At 39.1% G+C, this 24,929-nt stretch overlaps 1 protein-coding gene across 16 annotated transcripts in view; it reads left to right on the top strand.

Moving 5' to 3' along the window:
- The window catches only part of SNAP91 (synaptosome associated protein 91), a 169,573-nt gene extending 144,950 nt beyond the window's left edge, over positions 1–24,623 (top strand). For 15 of the 16 annotated variants that reach the window (XM_027551022.1, XM_027551021.1, XM_027551026.1 and 12 more), the window contains 4 exons: positions 15,462–15,545; positions 16,580–16,684; positions 21,174–21,276; positions 23,210–24,623. In XM_027551022.1, coding sequence (XP_027406823.1) covers positions 15,462–15,545; positions 16,580–16,684; positions 21,174–21,266 — 282 coding nt within the window. In that variant the 3' untranslated portion in view covers positions 21,267–21,276; positions 23,210–24,623. The remainder of the gene's footprint in view (positions 1–15,461; positions 15,546–16,579; positions 16,685–21,173; positions 21,277–23,209) is intronic. The other variant, XM_027551029.1, reaches the window with a different exon arrangement.
- Positions 24,624–24,929: the final 306 nt, after the last annotated feature.

Raw genomic sequence — 24,929 nt, 5'->3', positions numbered from 1 at the left:
AGAGTGAGCTGTTTTCTATTGTGTACCTGAACTTTCATTTTAAAACCCTATGAAGTCTTCTCACTGTTTTTTAAATTTGAAACTACTATCACCGCCTTTCCTATGAAATTTAGATACGTCTCGTTTCTGTATCCCCTGGAGTAGAAAATAGCAACCCATTCCAGTATTCTTCTCTGGAGAATCCCATGGACAAAGGAGCCTGGCAGGCTGTAGTCTATGGGGTTACAAGGAGTTAGACCCGATTGTGAAATAACACTTTTGTTTTCAATACTATTATTATTAATTGAACTACAACTTAAGTGGTAGTTTCTATAGGAAAATATCTTCTCAGACTTGGTTTCCAAAACCCACTTCCTTTGGTCTCCCCACTCCACCTGCTGGTGTTTGTAAGAGAGCAGGAAACTCAAGGACTAATGCTTTCTGCCTTTGGTGAGTTCAAAGTCTGAAAGAACTTAATTTTAAGAAGTGATTTCTAAAAGATAACAATGAGAAGATTGCCTATTATATCTGGATGTTTACCTTTTAAAATCTTTCTTTGCATAAGACAATGCTTAAGAGGGCCATTTTTGTATTTATCTATAAATAAAGTTCCATTTTAATTTTTGTAAAGGATACTTAGTAGAAAACTACCCATCTCTTTTAAACTGACCTATAGGTCTGGAAGATCCCCTAGAGAAGGAAATGGCAACCCACTCCAGTATTTTTGCCTGGAGAATCCCATGGACAGAGGAGCCTGGCAGGCTGCAGTCCATGGGGTCGCACGAGTCGGACCCGACTTAGTGACTAAACCACCACCACCATGCCCAGGATAGCCATATAATTTATTGTGCAAACTAGTGCTCTTTGAGGGCGAAAGGAAGCATAATTGTTACTCTGGGGCCCCAAGCATGTGTCTGGTGGCCCACATAGATGCTGAGACCATAGGCAGGTAGCACTCTGGGCCTAGGCAGCTGCATTCCATTCTTTATTTTCTTAGTCTATTTTTTTGAAATATAGTTGATTTACAATGTTGTGTTAATTTCTGCTGTGCAGCAAAGTGATTCAGCTGTACATATATATGTATATATTCTTTTTCATACTCTTTTCCATTATGGTTTATCACAGGATGTTGCGTATAATCCCCTGTACTGTACAGTAGGACTTTGTTGTTTATCCATTCTCTGTATAAGAGCTTGCTTCTGCTAACCCCAAGCTCCCACCCCATCCCTCAACTGCACTGCATTCTTAAATACAAAAACAGCGTTGGCAGTAGAGGGAGAGAGACTCGATAACTCTGAATAAAATCCCTAAAGAAAGAAAAAGCTTCTTCAGAACACATCTTATACATCTGTTAATACTGCACATTGTCAAGAAATCTCATAATTTATATTATCATCACCAAATTAAAAGAACTCATTTTTCTATTCTCTTCTATGCAAAATTAAAGAGATCTTATATGCAGTCCTAAGTAGTTTATACTCTTCCCTGGTGGCTTAGACGGTAAAGCGTCTGCCTACAATGTGGGAGACCTGGGTTCAATCCCTGGGTCGGGAAGATCTCCTGGAGAAGGAAATGGCAACCCACTCCAGTATTCTTGCCTGGAAAATCCCATGGGTGGAGGAACCTGGTTAGGCTACAGTCCATGGGGTCACAAAGAGTCAGACACGACTGGGATGCTGAGGATCTAACGTTGCTCTTATCAGCAAGATAAAGCTGTTCAGTGTTTTGGTTTGGGTTTTTTTTTTCTGTTAGGGTATAGTTGATTTACAATGTTGTGTTAGTTTCTACTGTACAACAAAGTGAATTAGCTTTGTGTGTGTGTGTGTGTGTGTGTATATCCCTCCTTCTTGGACCTCTTTCCCACCTACCCACCCCCATTCAGTGTTTTTTTAACTGGTTAGTTAAAAAACAGTCATGGTGATAGCAAAGTCAAAGAAGAGGATAGGGGAGTGGAGGGAAAGGTGTTGAGAATACTGATATCTGGCAGATCAACCATAGGTTAAAAAAAAAAAAAAAAAATTTGGAGCCAGAGGTGGAGAGTAAGATAAGAAAGAAAAGTCTCAGGCAGAATCCACTCAACTGGGGATTATTGTGAACAAACTCAGCAAGACACTGGCTGCCAGGTTTCTATATGGGGCAGTTTGCTGAGTAATGAGGCCATTATCCCCAAAGGGGAACAAGGGAAAAGTATTTTAAAGACAGTGTTGAGCTGGAGACTTTCCTTGACTATCACCTCCCCTAAGATGAAGATTTTAACCATACACAGTCAAGAATTCATCAGATACTTAACAAACAACTCTTTTGCTTCTCTGAGGCCACAGGGCCACCAGTTATCTGATTGGCAGGCAGCATCCTAGAGACTGAGATTAACATTCTCATTCCTTTTAAACCCCCAAACACCTTATTTTTGTTTATGGGGCAGAAAACTTTACACTGTTAATAATGAAACTCAAGAAAGTTAAAGACAGTAGACTTTAGCATAAAATGTCCACAGCAGCTGTGGAAAGAGAAATTAGAACAACAAAAGTAATCTTTTAGGAGGGCAGAGTTGCCTAAACAGAGTTGTAGTTCTGTTTCTTTTGTTTATTTTCCTTAACGTTCTAGGCAGCAATATGAAGGCAGTTACTTTTTCATTGTTAACCCTCACTTCGTCACAAAATTTTACTACCATTTGCTCCATTTACTGCAGAACTGTACTTCCCGATCAAAATTCTGGTTTGCTTTCACTTTAATCATTCTGAGTTTCTCTGGCTTCCATCCACCCCAGTTCTCTCATAAAATGTCTCTTGCATTTTTCTATTCCTTAAATACGTTTGAGTCTCTTTTTCTAAGGACAGTCAAGAAAAAGAAGAGAGAGCTGAGATGTGTGCTTCAGAAGCAATGAGGGAGGGTTTGCAGGTTTTCCCATTAATCTGCAGGCCTTTGTTTTTGAGTAGGAAATGAAAGGTTGGATGTCAGGGTGAAGACCCTTCTGCTGCCTTTTATAGATTTTATTAAGAGACAAGAGCTAGGTTACTTTTCTCAGTTTGTTTTAAATTCCCCTTACATGCTGCTTAAAGGTACAACTCTTAAAACTTTTCAGATGACAGCACCCAAATTAGATGTAAAAACTTTTAACAGGACTGGCATACTATCATGGCCATCAATAGGGTTATTCATTCCTAGTTTTGAGCACAACAGACCTGCTCAGTTTCCATCAGACAAACTAGGAAGGTACTTGCAACTCAGAAATATGTGCATTTTGTAGAAGGCCATAGTTCTGCCCCTAAAACCAGCTAACCTTTATACATCTGTAGGTGAAACATTTTGTCGAGGATTAAAAAAGAAAATAATTTTTTAAACCTTAGGATAAATAATATTGAGGGGATAAATTATTGAGTTAATCTACCATTTGAACAAAATGACAAACTTAGACTCTCTTTAAATTTTTGACCCATTTATTTGATCAGGAATATCTGCAGATTCACTTTGTTTTGATAACTAGTTAAAAACCTTTTTGCTTTCACATCACTAAATCCTAATGATACAATTCTTGTAAAAAATACAATTGTTATTGTAAGGTACAATTCTGATAAAGCAATTCCAATCAATGATACAATTCTTAGTCTGTTGAGTAGCCTACCCCTAGACTGTTGAAATAATGAGTAGAGTGAATCTGAAATATAATATTTGTCTTATAGAGGAAGAAAAATAACTTTCCCTCTATCCTTCTAAGTTCTTAGTGGAGACTCCTGTAGTAACACATATTAACAAGAGAAAAACAGAAACTTGTTAACATGTATGCTTCATATATACATGGGAGATACCAAAGGGAAAAAATGAGTAACTCCCTGAGGTGGTCTAAGCCACTGGCTGAAATAACCATCTTCAGCTAAAAACAAAAGAAAGAAAAATATAGGGTGGCCAGTTAATGGAGAGGTTACCAGGAAAAGCGGGTCAACAAAGGTAAGATTTGTTATACAGGGCTTCCCTGATGGCTCAGCGGTGTAGAATCCGACTGCCAGTGCAGGAGACAGAAGTTTGATCCCTGACCCAAGAAGGTCTCACGTGCCACAGAGCAACTGAGCATCACAACCACTGCGTCTGTGCTCTAGAGCCTGGGAATTGCATACTGAAGCCCGCATGCCCTAAAACCTGTGCTCTGCAACAAGAGAAGCCACTGCAATGAGAAGCCTGCGCACTGCAGCTAGAAAGGAGCCCATGCTTGCCACAGCTAGAGAAAAGCCCGTGCAGCAACAAAGACCCAGCACCCACCAGAAATAAACAAATAAATAGAATTATTTTTAAAATTCATTCTTTACATTTAAGTCAATGACTTCTCTATTGATAAGAGATTCTCTTGTGATTTAGTCATCCTACTCTTCCTGGTACAGAAAGGGGGAGACCCTTAAGTGGGATCTCCTTTGTAAATCTAAACACACCTTACAAAAGTTTAATGTCTACTGTTGTCAGGGCTCCTCCTGCATCTGCTGTTCTTCAGAATAATCAGCTCATAAGAATCCTGGTTCCAAAAAACATATCGGGGGGATATTTTGCTACCCTTCAGTATTTTCTTTCTTTTAAAAAATGTTTTAGATAAATTTGTATAACATTAAGTTACAACTTTAAAAGTGTATAATTCAGTGATTTTTAGTATTTTTTTGAAGTTGTAAAACTTACATTCTCTATAATTCCAGAATATTTCCATCACCCCAAAGAGGAACATGGTCTATCCCAATTTTCTGCTTCCCTATTCCATGACATCCAAAAATTTACTGTTTCTGTGGATTTGCCTCTTCTAGATTTTTAATATAAACAGAATCCTACCCTAGGGAGTCTTATGTGCATGACTTCTTCCACTTAGCCTAATGTTTTCAAGGTTGATCTGTGTTGTAGCATGTAACAGTACTTCATTATTTTATGGCCGACAGTTCTGTTGTTTGGATATACCACATTTTGTTTGTTCATTCATTAATGAATGGACATTTGTGTTTCCACGTTTTGGCTATTATGAAAGATACTTCTGTTATTTGTATACAAGTTTTGGTAAGGATATATGTCCTCAGTTTCCTTGGGAATATACCTAGGAATGTAATTGTCAGGACTTGTGTGACTCTGTTGAGCTTTTTGAGGAACTGACGCACTTTACCACAGCAGCTGCATCATCTTATATATTTATACTATCAGTGCATAGGGTTTCAATTGTGACTTTCATATGAATTTCCTTAATGACTAAAGATCTTGAGAATCTTTTCATGTGCCTAATGGTCATTTGTATATCTTTTTTTTTTTTTTTTTGAGGAATGTGGTGAGTTCTAAGGGATCTTTATTATTCTGGATCAGATCAGATCAGATCAGTCGCTCAGTCGTGTCCGACTCTTTGCAACCCCATGAATCGCAGCACGCCAGGCCTCCCTGTCCATCACCAGCTCCCGGAGTTCACTGAGACTCACGTCCATCGAGTCAGTGATGCCATCCAGCCATCTCATCCTCTGTCGTCCCCTTCTCCTCTTGCCCCCAGTCCCTCCCAGCATTATTCTGGATACTAGATGCTTATGAGACATAGGATTTGCAAATATTTTCTCCCATTCTGTGAGTCACCTTCATTTTTTTGATAGTATATTTTAATGCACAAGTTTTAAATTCTGATAAACTCCAATTTTATCTATTTTTGTTGCTTGTGCTTTTGGTGTCATGTTCAAGAAACTGTTGCCTTATCCAAGGTCTTAAAGATTTATACCTAGACTTCTTTCTAAGAGTTTATAATTTTATCTGTTACATTAGGTCTTTGACCTATTTTTTAGGCTCATTTTCATATGTGGTATGAGATAGGGGTCCAAATTGTTTGTGTTGCATGCACAAACCCAGTTAATCGGAGAATCATTTGTTGAAAATACTGTTTTTTCAACAATATTCTTCACAGTCTTCTCAAATATCAGCTGACTGTAGATGTGTAAATTATTTCCAGACTCTCTATTCTGCTGTATGGATCTATGTGTCTGTCCTCATGCCAGTACCACAGTGTTTTCATCAATGTAGCTTAGTTGTAAGTTTTGAAACCAGAAAGTGTAAACGAACCAAATTCGTTCTTGTTTTTCAAGATTGTTTTGTCTATTCTGGGTCATTGGATTTCCATATAAATTTCAGGTTCAGATTGTCCGTTTTTCTAAGAGAAGTAGTTAAAGTTGATAGGGATTGAAATTTTGATAGGAATCACACTGAATCTATAAAGCGAATTGGGAAGTATTGTCATCTTAACAATATTAGTCTTCTAGTCGGAGAAGGCAATGGCACCCCACTCCAGTACTTTTGCCTGAAAAATCCCGTGGATGGAGGAGCCTGGTGGGCTGCAGTCCATGGGGTCGCTAAGAGTCGGACACAGCTGAGCAACTTCACTTTGACTTTTCACTTTCATGCGTTGGAGAAGGAAATGGCAACCCACTCCAGTGTTCTTGCCTGGAGAATCCCAGGGACGGGGGAGCCTGGTGGGCTGCCGTCTATGGGGTCACACGGGGTCAGACACGACTGAAGTGACTTAGCAGCAGCAGCAGCAGTCCTTAATAGATTAGACGATGTCTATTTTGCAAGTTGTCTTTAATTTCTTCAACAATGTTTTATAGCTGTCAGTGTATAAGTGTTCTACTGTCTTGTTAAATTTATTTCTAAGTGTGTTATTTTTAATGCTGTTATAGATTAAATTTTTTGTAATTGCATTTTTTATTGTTCATTGCTAGTCTGAACACCACATTGATTTTTGTATATTTATTTTTTATCTTGCAACTTTGCTGAACTTGTTTATTAACTCTGATGGTTTTTTGTGTGTGAATTCTTTGATTTTCTCTGTATAAGATAATGTCATCTGCAAATAGAGATAGATTTGTTTCTTCCTTTTTTATTTGAATGCTGTTTCTTTTTCTTACCTAATTGCACTGACAAGATCTCCTAGTACCTCTTTATCTTGTTCTTAGGGAGAAAACTTTCAGTCATTCAACATTAAATATGATATTTAGTTCAGTTCAGTTCAGTCACTCAGTCGTGTCTGACTCTTTGTGACCCCATGAACTGCAGCATGCCAGGCCTCCCTGTCTATCACAAACTCCTGGAGTCCAGCCAAACCCATGTCCATGGAGTCGGTGATGCCATCCGACCATCTCATCCTCTGTCGTCCCCTTCTCCTGCCCTCAATCTTTCGCAGCATCAGGGTTTTTTCCAGTGAGTCACCTCTTTGCATCAGGTGGCCAAAATACTGGAGTTTCAGCTTCAACATCAGTCCTTCCAGTGAACACCCACGACTGATCTCGTTTAGGATGGACTGGTTGGATCTCCTTGCAGTCCAAAGGACTCTCAAGAGTCTTCTCCAAAACCACAGTTCAAAAGCATCAATTCTTCTGCACTCAGCTTTCTTTATAGTCCAACTCTCACATCCATACATGACCACTGGAAAAACCATAGCCTTGACTAGATGGACCTTTGTCAGCAAAGTAATGTCTCTGCTTTTCAATATGCTGTCTAGGTTGGTCATACCTTTTCTTCCAAGGAGTAAGCATCTTTTAATTTCATGACTGAAATCAGCATCTGCAGTGACTTTGGAGCCCCAAAAAATAAAGTCTGACACTGTTTCCACTGTTTCCCCATCTATTTGCCATGAAGTGATGGGACCAGAGGCCATGATCTTAGTTTTCTGAATGTTGAGCTTTAAGCCAACTTTTTCACCCTCCTCTTTCACTTCCATCAAGAGGCTCTTTAGTTCCTCTTCACTTTCTGCCATAAGGGTGGTGTCATCTGCATATCTGAGGTTATTGATATTTCTCCTGGCAATCTTGATTCCAATTGTATTTCTTCCAGCCCAGCATTTCTCATGATGTACTCTGCATATAAGTTAAATAAGCCGGGTGACAATATATAACCTTGACGTACTCCTTTTCCTATTTGGAACCAGTCTGTTGTTCCATGTCCAGTTCTAACTGTTGCTTCCTGACCTGCATACAGGCTTCTCAAGAGGTAGGTCATCAGAGAAGGCAATGGCACCCCACTCCAGTACTTTTGCCTGGAAAACCCCATGGACGGAGGAGCCTGGTACGCTGCAGACCTTGGGGTCACTAAGAGTCGGACATGACTGAGCGACTTCACTTTCACTCTTCACTTTGATGCATTGGAGAAGGAAATGGCAACCCACTCCAGTGTTCTTGCCTGGAGAATCGCAGGGACGGGGGAGCCTGGTGGGCTGCCGTCTATGGGGTCGCACAGAGTCAGACACGACTGAAGCAACTTAGCAGCAGCAGCCATAGATTCATCCATCATCAAATCACTGAACAGCATAATTAATTTTTTTACAATTAATGAACCTACAATGACACAACATACTCAAAAACCATAATTTACATGAGTCTTCACTCCTGATGTTGTACGTTAAATGGATTCGAACACATATATGATGATATGAATCCTTCACACAGAGATTTTTTTCGATCCTAAAAATCCTCTGTGATTACCAAATTCATCAATTCATATTCTGGCAACCCAACACTGGCAACCACTTAACTTTTTATTGTCCCCGTAGTTTTACATTATGCAGAATATCATATAGTTTGCAGATATCAACTGTGTTCCTCAAGCAATTAACCTAACTTCTCTGAGCAATGGATCACTCATATATAAAATGGAAGTCAGTATCATCTGCTTTAAAGAATTATTGTAAGAATGAGAGATTGCATATAAAGGTCACAGAGTAGGCAAAAGATAAGCACTTTTTATTTCTTTGAAATAGTAACAGATTCTTTTTTTGTTTTTTTACCTTTACAATATTGTGTTGGTTTTGCCATGTGTCGACATGAATCTGCCGCAGGTGTGCACGTGTTCCCCATCCTGAGCCCTCCTCCCTCCTCCCTCCCCGTGCCATCCCTCTGGGTCGTCCAGATTCTTAAATCAACTTTATGGAATAGGGCCAGTGACCTTACTGCCATATAGTTGGAATCACAGAGAATATAGTTTTTTCAGATTATTTCACTTGTATTCAAGTTTGTTCAATATCATTCCATGGCTTTGATAGCTCACTTCTTTTTAGTGCTGAACAAAATCACTACAGATGGTGAATGCAGCCATGAAATTAAAAGACACTCCTTGGAAGGAAAGTTATGACCAACCTAGATAGCATATTCAAAAACAGAGACATTACTTTACCAACAAAGGTCTGTCTAGTCAAGGCTATGGTTTTTTCAGTGGTCATGTATGGATGTGAGAGTTGGACTGTGAAGAAAGCTGAGCGTGAAGCATTGATGCTTTTGAAGTGTGGTGTTGGAGAAGACTCTTGAGAATCCCCTGGACTGCAAGGAGATCCAACCAGTCCATTCTGAAGGAGATCAGCCCTGGGATTTCTTTGGAAGAAATGATGCTAAAGCTGAAACTCCAGTACTTTGGCCACCTCATGCGAAGAGTTGACTCATTGGAAAAGACTCTGATGCTGGGAGGGATTGGGGGCAGGAGGAGAAGGGGACAACAGAGGATGAGATGGCTGGATGGCATCACTGACTTGATGGAGTGAGTTTGAGTGAACTCCGGGAGTTGGTGATAGACAGGGAGGCCTGACGTGCTGTGATTCATGGGGTCACAAAGAGTCGGACACGAATGAGCAACTGAACTGAACTGAATATTTTATTGTTTGGTTATACTGCAGTATATTTATCCATTCATTTAGTTCTTCCCAATTTTGGCAATTATGAATAAAGTTACTAGGAACAAAAAAAAAAAAAAGAGGTAGGTCAGGTGGTCTGGTATTCTCATCTGTTTCAGAATTTTCCACAGTTTCTTGTGATCCACACAGTCAAAAGCTTTGGCATAGTCAATAAAGCAGAAGTAGATGTTTTTCTGAAACTCTCTTGCTGTTTCGATGATTCATCGGATGTTGGCAATTTGATCTCTGGTTCCTCAGCCTTTTCTAAAACCAGCTTGAACATCTGGAAGTTCATGGTTCACATATTGCTAAAGCCTGGCTTGGAGAATTTGGAGCATTACTTTACTAGCGTGTGAGATGAGTGCAATTGTGTGGTAGTTTGAGCATTCTTTGGCATTGCCTTTCTTTGGGATTGGAATGAAAACTGACCTTTTCCAGTCCTGTGGTCACTGCTGAGTTTTCCATTTTGCTGGCATATTGAGTGCAGCACTTTCACAGCATCATCTTTCAGGATTTGAAATAGCTCAACTGGAATATCATCACCTCCACTAGCTTTGTTCGTAGTGATGCTTCCTAAAGCCCACTTAGCTTCACATTCCAGGATATCTGGCTCTAGATGAGTGATCACACCATTATGATGATCTGGGTTGTGAAGATCTTTTTTGTACAGTTCTTCGTGTATTCTTGCCACCTCTTCTTAATATCTTCTCTTCTATTAGGTCCCTACCATTTCCATCCTTTGTCGAGCCCATATTTGCAGAAAATGTTCCCTTGGTATCTGTAATTTTCTTGAAGCAATCTCTAGTCTTTCCCATTCTTTTGTTTTCCTCTATTTCTTTGAATTGATCACTGAGGAAGACTTTGTTATCTCTCCTTGCTATTCTTTGGAAGTCTGCATTCAGATGGGCATATGTTTCCTTTTCCCCTTTACTTTTTGCTTCCCTTCTTTTCACAGCTATTTGTAAGGCCTCCTCAGATAGCCATTTTGCTTTTTTGCATTTCTTTTTCTTGGAGATGGTCTTGATTCTTGTCTCCTATAAAATGTCACGAACCTCCATCCATAGTTCATCAGGCACTCTGTCTTATCAGATCTAGTCCCTTAAATCTATTACTCACTTCTACTGTATAAGGGATTTGATTTAGGTCATACTTGAATGTTCTAGTGGTTTTCTCCACTTTCGTCAGTTTCAGTCTGAATTTGGCAACAAGGAGTTCATGATCTGAGCCATAGTCAGCTCCTGGTCTTGTTTTTGCTGACTGTATAGAGCTTCTGCATCTTTGGCTGCAAAGAATATAATCAGTCTGATTTCGGTGTTGACCATCTGGTGATGTCCATGTGTAGAGTGTTCTCTTGTGTTGTTGGAAGAGGGTGTTTGCTATGACCAGTGCATTCTCTTGGCAGAACTCTATTAGCCTTTGCCCTGCTTCATTTTGTACTCCAAGGCCAAATTTGCCTGTTATTCCAGGTGTTTCTTGACTTCCTACTTTTGCATTCCAGTCCCATATAATGAAAAGGACATCTTTTTTGGTGTTAGTTCTAGAAGGCCTTGTAGGTCTTCATGGAACTGTTCAGCTTCAGCTTCTTCAGCGTTACTGGTCAGGGCATAGACTTGGATTACTGTGATATTGAATGGTTTGCCTTGGAAACGAACAGAGATCATTCTGTCGTTTTGAGATTGCATCCAAGTACTGCATTTCCGACTCTCTTGTTGACTATGATGGCTACTCCATTTCTTCTAAGGGATTCCTGCCCACAGTAGTAGATATAATGGTCATCTGAGTTAAATTCACCCATTCCAGTCCTTCTTAGTTCACTGATTCCTAGAATGTCAACGTTCACTCTTGCCATCTCCTGTTTGACCACTTCCAATTTGCCTTGATTCATGGACCTAACATTCCAGGTTCCTCTGCAATATTGCTCTTTACAGCATCAAACCTTGCTTCTATCACCAGTCACATCCACAACTGGGTGGTGTTTTTGCTTTGGCTCCATCCCTTTATTCTTTCTGGAGTTATTTCTCCACTGATCTCCAGTAACATATTGGGCACCTACCAACCTGGGGAGTTCATTTTTCAGTGTCCTATCTTTTTGCCTTTTCATACTGTTCATGGGGTTCTCAAGGCAAGAATACTGAAGTGGTTTGCCATTCCCTTCTCCAGTGGACCACATTCTGTCAGACCTCTCCACCGTGACCTGTCCGTCTTGGGTGGCCCCACATGGCATGGCTTAGTTTCATTGAGTTAGACAAGGTCGTGGTCCATGTGATCAGATTGGCCAGTTGTCTGTGATTGTGGTTTCCGTCTGTCTGCCCACTGATGTCCTCTCTTAGTGCCTACCGTCTTACTTGGGTTTCTCTTACCTTGGACGTGGAGTTATCTCTTCATGGCTGCTCCAGCAAAGCACAGCCACTGCTCCTTACCTTGGACATGGGGTAGCTCCTCCCGGCCACCGCCCCTGACCTCATTGTGAGTTATTTGTAAATGCCCTTTATCAGGTGTAGGAATTCCTGTTCTATTTCTAGTTTATTTAGTGTTGTGTCATGAATAGATTGTGGATTTTGTCAAATGCTTTTTCTGCATGTACTGAGATAAGTTTTTCTTTTATTTCTTATATTATTATATTACATTAATTGATCCAGCCTTACATTTCTGGAATAAATCTCACTTGGTCATGGTGTGTAATTCTTTTAATATGCTGCTAGATGTGGTATGCTAGTATTTTGTTGAGAATTTTTATATTTATATGTATAAAGAATTTGGCTGTAGTTTTCGTATGATGTCCTTGTCTGTATTTGGCATCACAGTAATACCAGCATCAAAGAATGATTGGAAAGTGTTCCTTTTCTGTTTTTTTGAGAGCTTGAGAAGGGTTTATATTAATTCTTCTTTATACCTTTAATAGAATGGACCAGTGAAGCCATCTGTTTCCGGGCTTCTCTGTGATCAAAAGTTTTTGATTACTAACTCAGTCTCTTTACTTGCTATACATCTATTTAGATTTTTTTATTTCTTCTTGAGTCAGGTTTGGTAGTTTGTGTCTTTCTTGGAGTTTGACTGTTACATCTAGATTATCTAATGTTTTAGCATATAATTTCTTATAATATATACTTTTAATTCTTTTTATTTCTGTAAGATTGGTAGTAATATCTTCACTTCCTTTCCTGATTTTGGTCATTTAGGTTTCTCTTTTTTTCTTGTCTACTTAAAATTTTATTCATTTTATTGATCTTTGCAAAGATCTTTTCTTTCCTCTTTTGTTTTTCTGATCTTTTTTTTTTTTTCATTTTTCTCTGCTCTAATTGTTTTTATTTGCTTTCTCTGCTCACTTTAGAATTAGTTCTTCTTTTTTGTAGTTTCTTATGGTAGAAGTTTAGATTATTGAGTTGAGATCTTTCTCCTGCATATGAGCTATATGTTCTTGTTTCTTTTTATATCTCATAATTTTTTTATTGGAACCTGGATACGTTGAATATTGTAATAAGGCAGCACTGAAAATCATGTTCTACCCTTCCCCAAGGTTTGTTGTTGCTACTTTTTTTGTTATTGTTGTTTTGCTACTTTGGTAGATTGAGTTATTTGCTTGCTTGTTTTGTCCTTTAGGTACGTCAGCTGAGAATTAGACAGATACTACTTAAACTCCTGGAACCAAAAATATCTCCTGGTATTTGCAGAGGGGCTCTGCGTGTGTGTTAGGCATGACTTGAGACTCAAACAGGCAGGTTGTAACTCTACCTTAGCAATTACTACTGCTTGCTTACAGCCTCCAAGTCAGCCCAGAGGCATCTCAAGTCTTTCCGGAGTATGTACATAGCCCTGGGCATGTGCAGGGCTATCTAATTTCCCAGGAGGATGTCTGGATTTTTCAAACCCTTAATCCTCAAAGCATCTCATTCTCCAGCCTTTCCTCTTGAGCTTTTTGTTTAGGCTGCTGTTTGCCGTGACTGATATCCATTACCTGATACAGCAACAACTGAAAAATTTGCCTTTAAGTATTTTACACAAATGTCTTCAGATAACAGCTTTAGCACTAGATGGGTTCCCAGTTTGGCAAGATAACAACAAGCCTTTTGAGCCAGTGTTTCTAGGAAGCTACCTAGACAAGAGACAAGACAAAGCAAATAATTAAAATATTTTCTGCTCCTTGTGATACTATTCCTGGGAATGTGTGCTGTTATTTTCAAGGCTACAGCTGAACTGGAGGACAGTATAAATTTCAAGGGATTGCAGTAGGGTTAATTTTATGCCTAAGGGAAGTATTAGGGGTTTTGGTATATGACTGAAAACTCTCAAACCTGAGCCTGAAATGGGATATGTGAACAGTATCATGTGTAGTCTTCTAAATGCTTCCTAAAACTTGGAATTAATTTTGGTCTTTGTACAAACGTACAACAGTCAGAGAGAAGCAAATATAACACAAAAAAGAATAATAAAAAACTGGGAATAAAATCACCATATGACCCAGCAGTCCCACTACTAGGCATATATCCTGAGAAAATCAAAACTGAAAAAGATACACGAACTCTAATGTTCATTGCATCTCTACTTAAAATAGCTAGAACATAGAAGCAATCTAGATGTCCATGGACAGATGAATGGATGAAGAAGCTGTGGTACATATATATAATGGAATATTACTCAGCCATATAATATAATGCCTTTGAGTAAGTTCTAATGAGGCGGATGAACCTAGAGCCTGTTAGACAGAGTGAAGTCAGAAAGAGAAAGATAAATATTGTATGGTTGGTTGGTGGTGGTTTAGTCGCTCAGTCATGTCCAACTCTATGCACCCCATGGACTGTAGCCCGCCTGGCTTCTCTGTCCATGGGATTTCCCAGGCAAGGATACTGGAGTGGGGTGCCGTTTCCTTCTCCAGGGGATCTTCCCAATCCAGGGATTGAACCTGTGTCTCTTGCATTGGCAGGCAGATTCTTTATCACTGAGCCACCAGGGAACCATTGTATGGTTGGTTGGTGGTTGTTTAGTCGTTCAGTCGTGTCCGACTCTATGCGACCCCCATGGACTGTAAATATTGTATACTAATGCATATATGGAATCTAGAAAGATGGTACCAATGAATTTATTTGCAGGGAAGCAATGGAGAAACAGACATAAAAAACAGACTTATGGACTCAGGGGGAGGAAAGAGAGGATGAGATGTATGGAGAGAGTAACGTGGAAACTTACATTACCATATGTAAAATAGATAGCCAATGGGAATTTGCTGTATGACTTAGGGAACTCAAATAGGGGCTCTGTAACAACCTAGAGGAGTGGGATGGGGAGGGAGATGAGGGGAGGTTCAAGAGGAAGGGGACATATGTATACCTATAGCTAATTCATGTTGATATTTGGCAGAAAGCAACAATATTCTATGAAGCAATTATCCTTCAATTAAAAAATAAATTAATTTTTTTAAGTGAGGGGAAATGGAAACCAAGTTTTAAACATGTAAATGAAAGCATTCCTCAAATTTCTAATTCAATGCCTATTGGAGAATATAATGATTAGACAAAAAAAAGTTTAGAAAAATTTGACTTCCTTACATTGAAGGGGGCATAAGTAGGTAGAGAGCATAAGCTGAGCCCTAATAGCTCCACAATGGTGAACGTCATGTTAGTCACCTTTGTATCACCGGCATGGTGCTAGTGCCTGTTTTTAAAAGTGAAAACTGAAATTTGAGACTTCTTTATATCTTTACACATACTTAGGAGCATGCATTTAAAAGTTATATTCTGTCCTTTTAAAGCCATATTGTATTGGTTCTTTTTGTTTGTTGTTTGTGTGTGTGTGTGTATGTACGTGTCTCTGTGTGTTTTGTGGGTTTTTTTGATAGCAAGGAGCTGTACCTCCAACCAGTTCAGTTCCTCCTGTTGCCGGGGCCCCATCTGTCGGACAACCTGGAGCAGGGTTTGGAATGGTGAGTGATGACCTGTTTTAAAAATTGTAATTAATACTTCTAAGGACTTTGCCAATCCCAGATTAACTATAGAATATAATTCTCCCCATAACCCAGAAGAGTAAAATTTAAAAATTAAGTCATCTGCTTTAGACATTAAGTAGTCTACACAGGACATGATCAAGTCAGTTATAAGACACTTAAAATAATTTTCCACCATCAAAATAATTTTTGTAGTGCACTGATAATGTCATTTTTGGAGTTCTGTTTGCCAAACCAGTGACCTGGGCTCTTAGCTCAATCATCAGAAATCAACTTTTCATCAGTATACTGACTTTTCACTTACCACTTTATCACTAGCAAATTTTAGGGCCATTTCCCATAAAGAAATAAGTCTTTACCTCTTTAAGAACTATACATACAGAAGATAGATAAACAACAGCAAAGCCTTGTTGGGGTAAGGGTGCTGTCTGGCCAGCCAGGCTTGTCAGGCACCTCAGGGTTCCCTGCCATCTGCCAGCCTCACAACACCCATCATTCTAAGTTACCAGTTGTAGGAACTTTTCTGGTGGTCTGGAGTTTCCAAGGTGGGCTCAGTGGCAGAGAATCTGCCTGCCTATGAAGGAGACACAGGTTCAATCCCTGGGTTGGGAAGATCCCCTAGAGGAAGAAATGGCAACCCACTCCAGTATTCTTTCCTCAGAAATCCCATGGATAGAGGAGCCTGGCGGGCTACAGTCCATGGAGTCGCAAAGAGTCAGACACAGTTGAGTGTGCACCCCGGTGGTCCAGTGGTTAAGAATCCATGCTTTCATTGTAAGGGTGCACAGGTTCAGTCCCTGGTCGGGGAACTAAGATCCCCACATGCCACACAGCACAGCCAAAAACATAAATAAAAATAAATGTAAGTAAGCATCTTTGTAAAAAATTACAAGTGATACTTTTTCACAAACCTGGATTCCTCAGCAATTGTCTTTAACATATTAAAGACATAAACGTCAGGGCATTGCCAGAGTGGACTCCACTCACACTGGGAACCCCTCTGCTTTTTTCAGCCTCCGGCGGGGACAGGCATGCCCATGATGCCACAGCAGCCTGTCATGTTTGCACAGCCCATGATGAGGCCACCCTTTGGAGTTGCAGCTGTACCTGGCACACAGGTCAGTTTTTAAACGTCCACAAAAGAATGACGTTAATTTATAAGTGTAAGCTGTCATGTGACCAACAATTTAAAAATGTTTTTACCTGATGCCATCTTCATGGTTGCTACTTGGGAAGAGGTAAAGGGAACAAGGAAGACAGATGAACAGTAGTGACATTTAAAGGAAAATGATAGAAAAAACTAACTGTCCTAAGATCCCTCCATTCCTTCCCTTAATTTGGAATGTTTCCTGAGAACTACCAGGTATTTAAAATATCTAGGCCTTTATTCCAGGAAAAAATGAGTAGCTCTAATCCATTGTCTTACTTCGTGTTCCTAGAGTTAGCCAAAATTAAGGTTAGGGACACCATACTCCTTGCTGCTAAGTTTGCCCAAGACTAGTGACACTAACTGCAGTGAGTCTGCCAAACTGTGAAGCCTAGATCTTTGGCATCTGGTCCCATCACTTCATGGCAAATGTATGGGGGAAAAATGGAAACAGTGTATTTCCTTGGGCTCCAAATTCACTGCAGATGGTGACTGCAACCATGAAATTAAAAGACACTTGCTCCTTGGAAGAAAAGCTATGACCAACCTAGACAGCATATTAAAAAACAGAGACATCACTTTACTGACAAAGGTCTGTCTAGTCAAAGCTGTGCATTTTCCAGTAGTCATGAACGGATGTGAAAGCTGAACCATAAAGGAGGCTGAGTGCTGAAGAACTGATGTTTTCTATCTGTGGTGCTGGAGGACTCTTCAGAGTCCCTTGAACAGCAAAGAGATCAAACTGGTCCATTCTGAAGGAAATCAACCCTGAATATTCATTGGAAGGGCTGATGCTGAAGCTGAAGCTCCAGTATTTTGGTCACCTGATGCAAAGAGCTAACTCATTGGGAAAGACCCTGTTGCTGGGAAAGATTGAGGGCAGGAAGAGAAGCGGGCAACAGAGCATGAGATGGTTGGATGGCATCACCGACTCAATGGACATTGAGTTTGAGCAAACTGCAGGAGATGGTGAAGGACAGGGAAGTCTAGTGTGCTGCAGTCCATGGGGTCACAAAGAGTCAGACCCAACTGAGTGGCTCAACAACAACAACAAAGCCTGAGGGAGCAATTCCCACAAGACTGCCCTCATCAGACGCTTCAGGTCCCAAAGGCCACCCTCAACTTCAGACCAGCTGCCTGCAGATTTAAGGTTTCCCAGGACCACCCTCAGATTAGGCAGTTTTCTAGAAGGACTCATAGAACTCAGGGAAGCACTAACTTTATTTACAATGACAGTTTTATTATAGTGAAAAGATACAAACAGATCCAGCCAAAAGAAGAGATGCACTGGGCAGAGTCTGAGAGGATCCCACATGCGGCTTCTTTGTCCTCAGGGATGCGTTACCCACCCGGCATCACTGTGTGAGGATACACATGCAGTACTGCTAACCCAGGAAGCTTTCCTGAGCTTCAGTACGCAGAGTTTTTATTAAGCTCTCATTATATGCACCGAAGAATTGATGCTTTTGAACTGTGGTGTTGGAGAAGACTCTTGAGAGTCCCTTGGACTGCAAGGAGATCCAACCAGTCCATTCTGAAGATCAGCCCTGGGATTTCTTTGGAAGGAATGATGCTAAAGCTGAAACTCCAGTACTTTGGCCACCTCATGCGAAGAGTTGACTCTGGAAAAGACTCTGATGCTGGGAGGGATTGGGGGCAGGAGGAGAAGGGGACGACAGAGGATGAGATGGCTGGATGGCATCACTGACTGGATGGACGTGAGCCTGGGTGAACTCCGGAAGTTGGTGATGGACAGGGAGGCCTGGCGTGCTGCGATTCATTGGGTCGCAAAGAGTCGGACACAACTGAGCGACTGATCTGATCTGATATAGGAATGACTAACTGAATTATGTCTCACGTGGTTGAACTCCATCTCCAGCCTCCCTCCCTCCCTCCCTGAAGGTCAGGTTCATATCCTGTGGGCCCAAAGACTGAACTGTAATCATATGGTTGATTTTCTGGCATGGCCAGCCCCCAACCCTGAGTTACCTAATTAGCATAAATTATCAGGTGTGGTGCCACAAATCCACTCTGAATAACAAAGACATTCCAGGTGCTAGGTAAATGCCAAAGGTTTAGAAGTCATCGACCAGGGTCCAGGACAAAGGGCAAACCTCTCTTTGGATGAGGCCAAGTTTCTTACTATACAGCGTGCTACCTTTATTTGCAAAGATGCTAAAATATATGCACCTTGTTGAACTGTTTTGCTGCTAATAATGATGTTCATGCTGATAAATCACCCTTTGTTTATTCCTCTCATAAATGCCTGGCCCAAGGGAAGGTATATGTAGAACCAAAGAAGTTTTCACCATGAGAAATTGATTTAGGATGGAGGAAGAACATTATAACTACTAGCACCGTGCTGAGCACTCAAAACACATGGCTCTAAGATATTTTAAGGATATCAGTAAATGGTTTCACTTCTAGTGTATAATTTTTAAATTTATCACGTGTGTTTATATTGTCTCAGCCTCACAATAGGAATCCTGTTGTGAACCTTCTGAATGTACTTTAATCCCCTTTTCTTCCTTGAATCATCTCTAAATTCTTTCTCTACCTGTTCCCAAAATTGGCTTCAGTTTCTTTACTTTAACCCTTCAAAAGCCATAATGACCAGGAGAGTGATAGTGGCTGTCCAAAAAGATAAATTTAAAAGGTAAGAGACTCTAGCCTTCAAGGCCATCACCAAAGCACTGGTTTCCTGAGAAATTTTCTCTTCTGCTCTGAGATAATGAATGTTGTTTGGGGTTGGGGAGGGTGGTGGGCGGGGAGTGGATATGAAGGGAGGTTTTGGGTTTCATAGTTGGGATTACAATCAATCTAGATATATTTAAATTCCAAGAAAGAATCTCACTTATGAATATTTCCTTGATGGTTAAATATATCCATGACCATCTGCCACCTTTTTGAAAAATAAAAATTGAAAGGATGTTACTGAGATTTTTTTAAAGTCTTATTGTATTTGGTGTGCTGAATGCTTTAGAAATAACACAGTTTTATTATATAAGGTAGTTTTCCTGCTTGTTACCAGTGTTGCATAGCATCAATTTGTTTACTTAATTCAAAGGATGAAAATGAAAAATAGATGATACAATGAAAACAGGATTTTAATCATTTAATTGAATTTATGGTAATTTGGGAAATGGTATGCCATAGTTATACAATCTTTAAGCTGTATTCCTACATCAGAGAAGAATCATAGCTGATTAGATACTAGATAAGAAAGCAAACATGAGTTAGTAGCTTTGGAAGACATAGAAATTTTTCATTACTGGTGTGTGGACTCTTGCTCTGTAGGTCAGTTGGTTGGTGTCTCAATGTTATATCACCTAATTATTAAATATGGACCAGTCCTTGAGTTTCTTACCTTCCAAACAACTTTGACCCTTTATGTTTATTTTTTCCTGGCCTTTCCATGAGATAGGATCCCAGTTTTAAAAATGGAAATTTGACTGAAACATACTACAGTTAATAGTTTCTGGACAAAGGAACAAATCTAAAACTCCTTATTTCTGGAGCTTTGTTTACAGAACCAAAAAAGAAAACATACATCCCTGCCCTTCAGTCCCAGGTTCCTGAGTTTCCATCTTGTTACAGCCATAGAAGATTATTAGCTCAAAGGATATATGTTAGTTATTGTTCTATGTAGACTCCGTGACCTTTTTCAAGGCCTTGAACCCTAACATTCCTGCAAAAGCCTGTTCCCAAATCTTATGTTTGTCACACAATGAAATAATTCAGGTATTCATTAAACAGAAACAAGGTAAGTAAATTTTTGGTTGCTTTTGCTTTAAGTTCAGTATGATTCTTCTCTGTAGTATCTAGTAATTAATCTCTACAAGCTGGATAGGCAAAATTAGAATTCGGTGACATTCACAACTAGACTATTTGCTCATCCGAAAGGAAACAGTGCCCCCAGATTTGACAGGTGTTCACTTAAAATACTTTATATGAAATTCTAGTCTATTTAGCTAATATTTTAAAGTAATTTCTTAGGTGACTTTCTGCAAGCTGTTTTCTTTCCATTTTTCCTTCAAACTCACTCTCACTCTGAGAAAAGTCATTTATATTCCTTTATTAGTTTAGAGGTACTAATAACTCAAAGTCACAATGCTTTGAATAGAGAAGTTGTTTTTTTCACTATGTATTCATAATAGCTTTAATGTGACTAGTTTTTCACATCTTCCCTAACTAATATCCATATTGTTCTACAAGAGTCCTCAAATTTTACTTTGGCTAAATTTGATGTCAAATAATTTCAAGAAAGCCAATATCCTTTGAAGTATGTTTTTTAAATCCAAAACAACCCTGTGACTTAAGTAGAACAAAGTAGATTGTGTAAACTTTTAGCCATCTAATCTTCTGCATGTTTGTTTTCTGTGGTATGTGCTTGGCCTAATGCTTATCTATCTCTGTTTGCTTTCTGTTTCCACTGTCTTGGGCTGGCTTTTCCTCGTTAGCTTTCTCCAAGCCCTACACCTGCCTCTCAGAGTCCCAAGAAACCTCCAGCAAAGGACCCATTAGCGGATCTTAACATCAAGGATTTCTTGTAAACAATTTAAGGTATCTAATATTGAGCTTTTCCTGTGGGCTTGTAATAGTGACCTATGCTATGCTTAGCTATTTTATTAGGTATAATATTTGTACTTCTGTGTCTTTAATACATATATATAATAATAATTGTTTGAATGTGTATGCTTTTGAAATCCATATTGAAAGCTATCTTTGTCAGTGATTTTTTTAATCTTACTTAATTTGCAAAATTAAGAGGGAGAGAAACCTCCAAATTGTCCTTACCCTGGAAAGCCCATAGATTATACTAAAAAGCAAAAGTTTGCCCAAGCTACTTCATAAATTAGAAAATTACTACTGCATTCTATGATGACTAGGATTTATAGGAAGGTAACATTTATAATACATCATTTAGAAACTAAGAATATATTTGGTGACAATTGTAATTTTAATTTGCTTATTCTTTTTGGCCTCATCAAGTAAAACTTAGATTACCCTTTGTATCTCTGCATTGAGGCAAAATTTTCATTTCTAACATTCTAGTTTTAAATTTCTAATATAATTTGTGAAAGTACATTATGGCTAATAGTGGACTTATAGAAGGAAACTAATGAAGACAATTTGCTGTTAACCCCAGAACCTGACACAGTGGATAGCTTCTCAACAAATATTAAGTTGGCCAAAAAGTTCATTCAAATTTTTCATGTTACAGAAAAACCAGAGCGACCTTTTTGGCCAACCCAATACTTGCTGAATGTGGGTGAACACTAGTAGTGATGCTTTTCATTTACACAGTATTTTTCATTCTTCCCAGTAATTAACTCTTTGATCACCTCTGTTGGAGATCAAACCCTGCAGGATAAGCTAGCCAGATTATTTAGCTCCATTTCACAGCTAAAGAAACTGTCCCTTGGCAGTAAGTGATTTGCCCAGGGTCACACTGGAAGAGAAGGATGAGTGTTGAAGTTTTTGAACCCCTGTCTGGTGTTCTTTTTATCATACCTCTACTATATATATTTTTTTAAACTTCTTCTGATGCCTATGATGATTTTCGTGCATTTCTGCCTTGTGATTTTTTTTCTTCATACAACATTAATGATTTATCATTTTAAGGCCTTGACATCTCAGCCAAGTAATTCTCCTTGAGCCCAACTTTTCTGTTCTACTTTGGGCTGGATTGGGCTGAGGTAGGCATCATGAAGATGTAGATGCATAAATAAGACAACAAGCACTTATTTCTTAGCAGCTGAAGTTTCAGAAATGATCAAGAGTGCAGCAGGAAGCAGCACTTGTTATTCAGAAATGTTGCTGTCGGCATGTGCTGAAATTCTGAGAAGTGCCTGAAACAGAAGTGCCTGAGACACCCTCTGCTCTCAGATTCAGTCAAAAGAGGGACAGACACAGACTATGTTACAAAGGAGAGTTACGCCCATGCCTAAGCCTGAAGACCCCAGGAAGGGTTTCCTGGCAGAGATGACACAGCATGGGAGATAGCAGCGAGGGGAGAGGGCGTGTAAATGAAGGCTTTGCATCACTGGGGTTGTCTCCCCACTCTGTTCTGTCACTTGTACAAGTACTTAGTGGCTCCTTGAAAACCTTAAACGGAGTCCTTGCCCTCCCCCCTCTTTATCACTGCCCTTTTTTAAGGTTAACTGTATTTAATTGATACTGAATGTCTTGCTAAGATTTTTTCTAAGTATACTTAGAAATTGGAAATTGGATACTTTCTAAGTATCCAGTTTCCAAATTTTGCCAATAGAATTTGCTTACTTAAAATGAAGCTATACATTGAAAAAAATTGTTTTTAATTTTCCTGGATGAAATTTTAAGCTTGTCTTAAAGAATTGTGTAAAGTGTTTAAATGTGACGTTGGTAATATGAAGACCTGCTGTGTAAAACAGCAAAGTAAAATTGCAAGGAAGGTAAAATGTTTGAGAACTACATAATTCCGTTTTGTAATTCAAGTGCTTTTTTATCTTTACAGCTGCAATTTTTGTGACTGAATAGGAAAAAAAATAATGACTTTGGAGACTTCAAATAAAATTGACGCTCAGAGTTTCAAAGGGAGCCACCAGTACCAATCCCAATGCTTATTCATAACTTCTCTTCCAAAATGTGTAGCACAGCTGTGAAAGTGAACATTAGGAATGTGTACTACCTTAGCTGTTATCCCTACTCTCAAAGCTGTAGTGTATGTGGGTCCTTCGTGTGTTGCGTGACGTAAACAATGAATGGATGTTTCTGATGCCTTCAGTGCTCTCTGGACCTCGCCCATGGACGGATGACGCAGCTGTTGTGTGGTGAGCCACTGGGAAAGACGTGTCTGTGTTTTTGAAGGTTTCAATGTATATATAACTTTGGGACACACCTGAACTCTCCCCATAAATTCTCTTTTCTTCTGTATCTGCGTTACAAATATAGTGTGATAATATCGGATAGTAAGGAAAACACTCTTAAATATACAGAACTTTTTTCGGTGTGGAGTACACTTTTCCAATCACAGGAACTTCAGCTGTGGTGGGAAATGTTTATTTTTGTGGCACTGTATATGTTAAGAAATTTTATTTTAAAGAAAATATAAAGGTTAATGTCCATAACAAATATTTCCCCTCAAAGCTACCTTAATCAAGAATGAAAAACCATATGGGAAGAATTCCATATTTAATCACTGCTGTATTAAATTATCTATTTTAATTATGTTTGACAGGTTTTGCATCTAAATTGACCTACTTGTTCATTCTTGATTCAGTGCACTGAAAGTAAAGGGTCTGTTTCCATCTTGTCTGTGAAAATGCAATTAGAAGTGTGCTATTCAAGTGATTATGAAGGCACCCCAAGGTATAGCTGTAATTTAAAGTTTACTGCAGATCTGTTTATTTTCTTGTGGGGTTTCTGTACATCTGTTAATTTAGTATTTCTTTGTGTGTTCTGTAGACTAGTGTTCTTCCATTCCTCAATTGAGCGCAAAGTAGGTTTTGTTGTACCATTGTGATTAGAATTTAAACTAAATCAGAGAATTGTATTCTTTACTGTACATACTGTATTCTTTCATTTTTAAGTTGTCGTCACATTGTCTGTGCTGATGGCTTGGCTTAAGATTTTGATGCATACATGAGGTCACTGTTGATCAGTGTTGCTAGTGGCTTGGCCGCTCTTTGTTAAAGCATATTGGGTTGGAAAGGTGTTTGCCTTTTTTTCAAATTACTCAATAGATGTATGGTACCATTTAAAAGTGGTTGTATCTGAATTTACTGTGGGGATAACATACACTGTAATGGGGAAAATTACCTAAAACCAATTTCAACATGGCTTTTCTTTGTATTTCAGTTCAAAAATCCAGTGCATGTACGCCCTCTGAGATGCAATAAACACCTCAAACAAAGAAAATGCAAACATCATCTTTTTCTCTTTGATTATTTTTAATGGGAAAAAGCCTGTTTCAGATGACACACATATCATATACAAAATATTGCAAATGTTAAACCATTTAGGATGAGAAATACAGTCTGTGCCAACATAGTTTTGATTCTTTTTCAATAAAGTCAAAGTAAGGGGGAAAAAAAACCATTTTAATCAGCTGTCATTAAACTTGGGACTCCATGGCTGCTGCCAAATAAATTTAAACCCCATATTTCAAAAAAGAAAAGGATGAACTTTCTTTTAAAATATGCAATTAAATTCTTATATTTGCCTGAATTTTCTGT

The sequence above is a fragment of the Bos indicus x Bos taurus genome, chromosome 9 (assembly GCF_003369695.1).
Source record: "Bos indicus x Bos taurus breed Angus x Brahman F1 hybrid chromosome 9, Bos_hybrid_MaternalHap_v2.0, whole genome shotgun sequence".
NCBI lineage: Eukaryota > Metazoa > Chordata > Mammalia > Artiodactyla > Bovidae > Bos > Bos indicus x Bos taurus.
This window is presented reverse-complemented; position numbering and strand designations above follow the sequence as displayed.